This window comes from Eutrigla gurnardus (assembly GCF_963514095.1).
Source record: "Eutrigla gurnardus genome assembly, chromosome: 18".
In the NCBI taxonomy this organism is placed as follows: Eukaryota; Metazoa; Chordata; class Actinopteri; order Perciformes; family Triglidae; genus Eutrigla; species Eutrigla gurnardus.
This window is the reverse complement of record NC_139929.1, coordinates 7,238,053-7,247,297: the sequence shown is the minus strand read 5'-3', so window position 1 is coordinate 7,247,297 and position 9,245 is coordinate 7,238,053. Positions and strand designations below refer to the sequence as shown.

The 9,245-nt window shown below is 39.2% G+C and overlaps 1 protein-coding gene across 1 annotated transcript; it reads right to left on the bottom strand.

The window, feature by feature from the left end:
- Window positions 1–343: 343 nt before the first annotated feature.
- On the bottom strand, window positions 344–5,715 carry LOC311028911 (ADP-ribosyl cyclase/cyclic ADP-ribose hydrolase 1-like). The gene is made up of 10 exons (XM_084033712.1): window positions 5,358–5,715; window positions 4,920–5,003; window positions 4,683–4,806; window positions 3,636–3,762; window positions 3,405–3,540; window positions 2,661–2,743; window positions 2,487–2,560; window positions 2,313–2,405; window positions 1,979–2,065; window positions 344–1,819 (listed from the first exon to the last, which is right to left on the bottom strand). The coding sequence occupies exons 1-10, from the start codon at window positions 5,365–5,367 to the stop codon at window positions 1,720–1,722; spliced, it is 918 nt and encodes a 305-aa protein (XP_083889838.1). The 5' UTR covers window positions 5,368–5,715; the 3' UTR covers window positions 344–1,719.
- Between the last annotated feature and the right edge of the window lie 3,530 nt (window positions 5,716–9,245).

Sequence of the window (9,245 nt, the reverse complement as noted above, 5' to 3'; positions counted from 1 at the left end):
TCTACTTGTATGCCTTGTTACGGAGTATTTGTAGAGTGTGGTACTGTTACTTTTCTGAAGTTAGAAATCTCAAACAAAAATAAATAATGTTTAACTATTGTATTCTAATGAGTTTCAATTATTTGGACTGTGAGCCGGACCATATCCAGGATTTTATAAATACTGAAATCTATTAACAATACTGTAGTAATGATGATACATTTTAATAAAAAAAAAAATGCAGTGTATTTTCAAAAAATATATCTGTTCAATTGCATTTTCTGTAAAAAAAAAAAAAAAAGAAAGAAAAATGAAAGGTCTAAATACGGTTTATTTTCACAAAGGAATATAATATATACAACATTGTTTATATTTTGGACCCACATTTACATATGATATGTAACAAAAAATATGGAATCTGCCTACGGTAAATTCTGGCTCTGCATCATTTAGAAAACCACAAAAGATTAGTGGTGCAAGAATGAACACGTTTGTACCATTGTACCTGCCTCTCTCCAGACTCCGGGGTTTTCACCTTGGCGTCTCTTCCTCTTTCACCTTTTTTTAATCCAGCGTGCAAGGAGGTTAATAACAGACAGTTGAAGTAAGCATGCTAATCAACTGCTGAAAGAACCCAAAGGTCGTGGAATAGCTAGAGCTTGAGTAAACATGTTGAGGAATGTCACGGACATTTTTAAAAGCATAACGAAAGGTTAACCACTCCAGTTTTCTTCTCTGCTTTTGCAGGATGATCAACGACTGCATGAAACATTGATACAGCCTTATCATATATAATAAATAAATAAATGACATGCATGGTGATCAATGGTGGAACGTAATAAATAGATTAGTATCTACTTAAGTACCATTCTGAGTCAAGAGAAGACTTTTTGATATAAGTTTGAAACCAAGGGGAAAAATCTCAAGCTGGCAGTATGTAATTACAATGATTCCCACATTCACCAGCCACAAAATGAAAGTGATGTTAACATTAATGCTTTGATAATTATAATTAAACCATATAATATATCTTGGAACTTTAGCAACCGGTAAACGGAAGTGAACTTATTTGGTCTGCGGAGGAGCGACGGGTGGATCTGACGAACACGAATGGCAGAGCAACCGTACTGGATCTGGCTCCATCTGGCTTCTGGTGTGAAGCTGTTAACAAAGTTATTCCATAGTTCGAGGTAAACTTTGCATCTTAAGTCATCTTAGTAGCTATTTGCATTGGTAGCAGGGGCGGTCTGGCCATCTGGCATACCGGGCATTTGGATGGATTGAAGAAGACTTGACACTAGGGATTGAGACCAATGTTTATATTATAAATCAAGAGAACTAGGATAATTCAGGGGGAAACCAGAGGAGTCGCCCCCTGCTGGCCAGCAGAGAGAATGCAAGTTGAAAGCACTGCAGCATTGGCGTGGCCCCAATTAACCTCCGTTCATCCTTCAGATTTGCTGTGATTTGATCAAAAGCACTGATTTAGGAGAATGCATCAACTTCAAAATGATGAGGATAAAACTTGTAACTTGTATCACGGTGCATTTCACTCCCAAAACGTCATCTAGCACAAACCAGCAGGATCTCTTGGCTGCAGAACACCAATTAATTTGCCCTCAAAGAGCTTGTCTGACCCAATCTGCTAACAGGGTGTAAAAAAACCCCCACCACACATCAATTGAGCAGCCGGTTCGTTTTCATCCATCTTCAAATATCAAATATGAATGTGTGGGTGATTCAGTTAAACGTGAGGCTCTTTCTGTGCGACGGGTTGTTCCCACATGTTTGGCTGGAGGACTGTTTGGGGTTCTGGACACACTGAAGGAACATCAGAGTCCTGTGGACAAATGTGATTTTCATTTCAGGGTCCTTTCATCAGGAAGCTCATAAACTGGAAACAACATCTGAATCTGTATCACACTTCATCTGCTGTCTAGCTATCATTCTAGAGGGCAAACAACGTATTTTGACTTTGAATTTGTGGAGCGTCACTTACTCATCGTTGTCTGTGCAAGTCCAGTGGAAACCTCTGGACTGGAGGATCTGGATCAGTTCTGCAATGGATCCTTGACTACATGATTCTCTGTAGAGGAGGAAAAGCAGAAAAACAAAGAATATAAATACAAATATTAACTTCTTTTTTGTTGTCATACCAGGAATCATAGTTATTCCAAGACAGAAAAGTCATAAATGTTGGTAATCTATTCACAGATATTTGAAAGGCTTTAAACTTTTTAATAAGCCATAAAGTTTGTGGTCGTAAGTATTAATTAATAAATTAAACGTTTGTAATATAATAGAAAATATCATCAATATGTTTTTCCCCTCACATAAAAGGTCCGTCTGGATTGGTCACCACCTTTATGTTGACATAATGCACCCTGCACGGGTTCAGACCATCCAGCTCAACACTCCCAAACATGCTGCGAGTAAAAAAAAAGAAGAAAGAAATAATTATACTAAATATATTTAACAAACACCATTAAAACAGTTGTTAATGTCACCTTTTCCTGTTGAAGGCGTTGACGACAGACCCATTCAGCAATACGGTGATGTTGCCACATGCCATTTCTGCAAACTAACACACACGTGAAGAAAATGGCACGAGAGCAATCATTCCACTGCTGGTTTTGTGAGCAGTGCTTTGCAAATGAATGCTAAACAACAAGTGAACTCACATCTTGTGAGGCTTGCCTCCACAAGGAATACACGGGATGATTCCGACACGCCGACCACTCCGGACAAGAACCAAAATCGAAACCTATGTGTCCAATTGTATATTAACTCAAATATTTAATATAAGACATGAATGAAAAATGAGAAAAACAAGTTTAGCTGTTGACTTGCAGTTACTCACTCAGCACTAATATTGTAATCCCAAAAAATGACATGTTTTTGGCCAATTAGGGGAAATGAAAGAAGCTGAAAATGCAGCATTGATATATGTCAACTTTTAAAGACATGGTGCAGCATTATTTTTTGTCTGGATTCGCATTTCTGTCAAACTGACGATTGCAAATCCAATATTCACTCTCTTTTTGCTCTTTTTTGGTCTCCTCCAAGTCCTGGGGGAAATATTTGCAGTTTTGTCGAGCAGGCAGCAGGGGAAAGACCCAGTTGTTAAATACTGAAAGGGCGGTGCTGATACCTTTTTTTATGTTAACTCAAACATTAAATGCAAGAAAATATAAACATATTTATGATCACTTAGTATGATTTGTCAGTAAAATCTCAAAAGAGCCTAAAATGCACAACCCCGATGCTGGATAAATCGGAAGGTTTGTGTATTCATTGGACAGAAAACCAGGAAATGAATGTTTCGCTACTGCTATTTAATCTTCTTTGTTCTCCTTGTGAATGTTTTTGGAACCACAATTCCTCTTTTGTTGTGTTTCTGTTGTCTCTGTGTAGAAAAGCTGTACCGGAGTCTTCCTTTTGTCCGCACCAGATGAGGTCGTTGAACATGTAGCCCACCAGCGTGTCCTCCAAGGTCCAGAAGTGACGTCCGACAGCTGCATAGCTCTGCATCAGCGTCCTGGTTTTACTCCAGAAGAGAAACTAAACAGAGGCGGAAGGGAACTTAACTCACACACATCTTACCAGCATCGGTGAAGAACGATGAACATGAGTCTCATCTCGGAGCTCTTCCTCACCCTGTCACAAGGCCACGTTTGTGGCATCGCGTGAAACATCTGATGATAATCCTTCGACGTCACATTGCATGAGGACTGACGGACGACCGCCTCCTCAAACTGCCTCCAGATGTCCTCACAGTCGAACCTACACATAAAGATTTGTCAATCAATTGATTGGTAATCTGACAGAAAGTGAATCCGCAACTTTTTTGATGATCGGTTAATAGTTATGCTAAACCGAACGGGAAAAAAGGGCTGATTTTTTTGTGGTTGCAGCCACTCAGACTCTGGTTTTAAATGCTTTATGTTACAGGAAACAGAATATATTCAAGTTTTTGAGTGTTGGTCAGACAAAAGAAGACATTTGCAGATATCACCTTGGATTCATATTCTTCTTTTGATTAAAACATTAAGAGTGAAAGTGTCAAAATTCTCAAGTTTCATCTCCTCAAATGTTTGTATTTGCTGGTTTAAAACTTAACTTTTGTAAAGTGAGATTAACTTTTGGTTGTGGACTGTTGGTCAGACAAAACAAGACACGATGACATGTTACAGACAAAGTCATTAATCTGCATAGCTGTCTGTTAAGCAATTATAAAAATATTTATTCTTTGCAGCCCAAATATTTTTTAAGCATGTATTCCAGGGTTGGGGAAAGTAATTGTAATGTAAATATACATGATTCCCAAATAAAGACTCTCAATCATCCGACTAAAGTGATGATAAACTGACTGTAACTACACATGAAACGAGGTCAAACATCACTGTACTTTTGTCCATATATATATATATTTATACATAAAGCGTAGCATCATGCCCTCGTTCCATAGTAACCACCTCAGACTTGTGCGTTTCTTTTTATAGACGTCCTTCAGCATAACATCAAAACAAGTGTTGTTGCTTTTCACGCCAGCTTTGATGCTGGATTAGTCATATGTGCAGATTCTTCTGCTTCAGGAGGAAATCAAGTCTTTCGAGTTGTGAGGCTCAAGTCGGAAAGATGATAAAGACAAAGGTCATTGGAAACGTTATAACATGAGTGTGCGTCCTCGTGCAGTATGTTACTTCAAGCTGGGGTCGACTAGCGTGATGTAATTGTAGCACCTCCCGACCACAATGTGTTTAATGTTGGGGGTCGTCCCCAGCTGTGGCCTCGGCTGACCGGGGCAGAACAGGAGCGTAAGAAACCCTTTTGAAAATGGACACAATAAAAATGGGAGAAAGGGTTCATTATCTTTCACATTTAGGAGGGGCGCATCAAAAGGACGAAAGAGATAAAAGAAACGTGGGAAAGTGACTTACATATTTTCACGCTGAACATTACAAAGGACACGGATCGTGTGGACTGATTCAGCCTTGTGTTTGCACACGCCTTCAGGAGCCTTTCTGTAGAAAAACATCGGTTTCTGCTTTGACTCCATGCCAGCAGGAACCCACAAGGTGTGTGTTTGCGGCCACGTGATTGAGATCCAGATTTCTCGTGGCACGTACAACACTTCTTCCCACGTTTATATATACATATACTGTATATCAAATCCTCTCCAGGACAAGTTAACACGCGATGATGATTGACATTTAGAAAACAATAAACTTCCTCCCATGTCATTCCAAAGAAGCCTTTTTTTGTTGTTGTAAAATGATAGTGGTTAGCACATGCAATCATGAAATAGCAAGTCAATAAACATGTAGGTACACGTTCCCAGTTTTAGAATCCAACGAGGGAAAAAGTCAAATGCTCACCGGTTTCCATCCGGAAGGTCAAATTGCAACAAATGGCTTCGTGGGTTGTAATGTTAAATACTTCACTTGGGTCGGACTTGAGTCCCGCTGTGCTGAGATCTGATGCGGACCCTCCTCTCGGGGCTAATGGCTGACAAGCCAGAGAGGCCTCGTCTTATAGGTTCGACAGACACAGCCCACAGAGACGTGCTTTCAGGACGAATGTTGTTTGGGTTGTTGTTTTTTCAGCCTGCTGTCGCAAAGAGTTGGATCCACATGACTTACATTATGGTACCAATAACTCCCAACACAGTGTTGGCTGTTCTCTGAATCGTAGGGTGATGGGCTGGAGGAGGAAACACATGTCCTCATTATTAGACTCTCATAATTACTATTAACCGAATTCAGAGGGCATAATGTTCAGTATTCATCAAAATATATATATATAGCAGAGTATCTATCTTCTGTATGGTGACGTATTTCTGAGTGAAACAGGATAGAGGGATGGCACATAAGAAGGGGGGGTTGATTTGATGGTTCCAAAGATTAGCTCAGACCTTCTCCAGCTCTGTGCAGAGTCGTAGTTGCAGATTGACTGACGGAGGCATGTTGTAATATTACCGCATTCCTCCTGTAACTATCACCCTGCCTGCCAATCTAACCATTAGTCTCAAAATCAGACCCAGAAACCTACAGGCTGTGCAGAGCTCTAATAAATACAGATAAAATCAGTGCAGAATATCAGGGGGCGCCCTCTTGTGGTGTTTCATTATTTTTATTTTATTTTATGATGTGTAGAATAGAATATATATAAAAATATGCAACTATTATTGCATTAATTATGGTTACAGTAACAACATTATCAACAAAACATATGCTTCAAACAATAATAAGCATTTTGTGCCCATTGAAATGTGACAAGTTGACAACATGAAGTGGAATAAACTGCTGGGTGTGGTGGATTATGGGTAGGCTCCCGTTTGATGCTCTCAGTTTGAAGGACATTCGCTCAAATGATTTCAGAATTAAATTCACCACTCTGAAGCATGGAAGCTCTGCCAATTATGTGTGGTCTCTGTGTAATTGATAATACACTCCTATATTGTCATTATGGTTGAATGCACAGTTACACCTTATTTCAAATAAACATAAGTAAGTCAAATTAAATAATGTTTATTTGTGCAGTGCTACTTTATATGGAGTAGAATGTAGAACAAAGGAAGTGTATGTTTGAATACAGCTGCAGGTCAAGAAACCGCTAGCTCTCCAGCTGCAATTCAGCCTGTATGTCAATATGGCCAGACACATAATTAATATTAGAATGCTAACATCTTATTCAAGTTGATACACATCAAAGCTAGACTAACTTATTCCCATTAAAAAAACATTTTTAATCGTGTTTATTCCCTGATCTGAGCTATTCTATGAACCATGTAGGCTATCTTTACTAAATGATATATATGTGTATGTATGCTTGGATATGCCTGAGGGTGAAGGAACAACAAGCACACCACAACATACACTGCTACTTCATGGAACACATTTTGACATGGATTTTTGGATTAAAAAGAAAACACCCTCCCTGCAGCAATAAAGGTCTCTACACAAGGCAGCCACTATATTTCTGCGTTTGATCTCCCACAACGTTGCTGCATATGGTTTTTATGTTTATTATATCTATAAGGTCAAAGCAATGCATGTGATTTCCCCCATGCTAAAATGAAAACCATAAATACCTATTTTCAGGATTCATTTTAAACACCCTAGAAAAAAATGTAAGTAATGAAACGAGCAGTGTTAAGCTATATGGCCCATATTTTAAATAGTGTGTTTTTCATGCCTTTGTAAATATTTTGCAGCGGGTCTAAGAGGTGTATAAATACTGTGAAAGTATCGTATTCAGAAACTGTGCCTTTAAATGAGCCGTCGGGATTTCTGTATAGTCATCACGTCACAACTTTGCAATATATTTAGACTGTTTCACAGTTTTTACCGTAAACTTTATGATAATGTGTCACAGGTTATTTCTTGCTGCAGTGTATGCGAGTGACATCAGCTGCCAGGAAGTGAACTCAAGCTGTTGCCAGGCAACGCAATTCTGTTGAAACGCACTACAGCGGCGCGTTTCAGATGGAGTGAATACAGGTATCATTTAGACAGACAGCGTGGGGAATTTTTTTTTTAACATTCACACGTAACAATGTTCTGGTAAAAACCCTAAACGCAAGGTTGAACCTGGAAATTAGCATAATGTGTGCTTTCAAGTAGACAATGAATAAAAAAACAAGTATGGTAAATAGTTGTTGTATTTGTTTTGTTCAAAAGTTGAGATCTATCATTTATTTGAGCTCTATAACGATAAATCCTTCCACAGTCAGTATTCCTGACTGCTGTACACCTTGAAAAGTCACTACAACATTTGATGTTGTTATAACAACCGGCAACTGGATTTTATGTTTCCAACCATAAAATACAGTCAATCTAAATGTGGAACTGTTTTTTCCAATGTGATGAAACATTAAAATTGAAAAGTGAAAACAAATTCTGTTCTGATGAAGTTGATTGAAGGCATTCATAATCTATGAATTTTTCCGATGACAAAGTTTAACATTGTCTCCATAGTAATACAGCTCAAAGCCTGGATAAAGAGGCTCTGTGAATGTGGTGTGGACTCTGTGGATGAGAACTACTGAGTCGGAGGTTTTGTAAAAGGACAGCGTCCCTGCTTCGTGGTCCAGGAACACTCCTACCCTGGAAGACGGGGGTGCTTTTATGTCAGTACGTTCATTGTTGTGCCAGAAAGAAAAACCGTAGTTGGAACAGTCCAGACTCCAGGAGAGCGAATTCATTCCGAACCGACTGTGGTTACTCCCACCTTTCCTACCAACACTTTTGTACGCCGCTGCTATGCAAACCTGCTGCCCTCTCCACCCCAACTCCCAGTAGCAACGTCCTTCCAGGCCCTGGCTGCACAGCACCTCCTCCCAGTGGTCAAATCTCTCCGGGTGGTCGGGGACTGACAGAGGGTGGTGGAGGTATGTGGCTTCAGTGCAGTCCTTAGAGAGGCCGAGCTCAGGGTGGGCAGTGTCTGGATCCAGAGTGAGATCTTTCCAGTCTAATGCAAAAAGCAGAATTTCACACACAACACCCTATTTTCATTATTTCGTCATCTACGCTCGCAGGCATGCACACACACACACATACACACACACACACGCACACACACGCACACACACACACACACACACACACACACACACACACACACACACCTCCTGCAGTTATCAGATTATACAATATGATTGGTACATCCTGTTGTTTTGTGTTTGTTACAGTCAGATATGTACTGAGACACTGCTGTATTAGTCTTGTTTCACTGTTTTATTTTTGTTTTGTGTGTGTGTGTGTGTGTGTGTGTGTGTGCATGTGTGTGTGTGTGTGTGTGTGTGTGTGTGTGTGTGTGTGTGTGTTGTTGCCACAAAAGGCAATGTTCACTTTATGTGTGTGTTTCTAAGAATAACACACTGTTAATTGAACATGTATTGTATTAAAACAAAGGGTTTAGTCCACTTTATGAAAGGTGGAGCTAGAACTCCTGAATGTGACGGACGGGCTGTGAAATATACTCCCACATATTTATTATTATTATTATTATTATTATTATTATTATTATTATTATTATTATTATTATTATTATTATTATATAAAAACTAAATAATGTATTTTTACCGAGGGAAAATAGTTCGTAGCAGTTCCAGCAGGAAGTAGAAAGAGTGTAAATGTGTAGAATGCGAAATAGAGTATCGATAATCAGATGTTATTGCACGGCAAGATATAAAATGTACGAGATATAAAAACTCACACTTGCGGAAATGTGCCATTGTTGCTCTCTCTTCTTGCCACTTTCTG

Bases quoted from the DNA above. Each gene is read 5' to 3' on its own strand.
- LOC311028911 (XM_084033712.1), bottom strand. The intron at 2,406-2,486 runs GTGACATTAACA...TTTTACTCGCAG, and splicing joins AACGCCTTCAACAGGAAAAG to CATGTTTGGGAGTGTTGAGC. The intron at 2,066-2,312 runs GTGAGGGGAAAA...CCTCCTCTACAG, and splicing joins AATCCAGACGGACCTTTTAT to AGAATCATGTAGTCAAGGAT.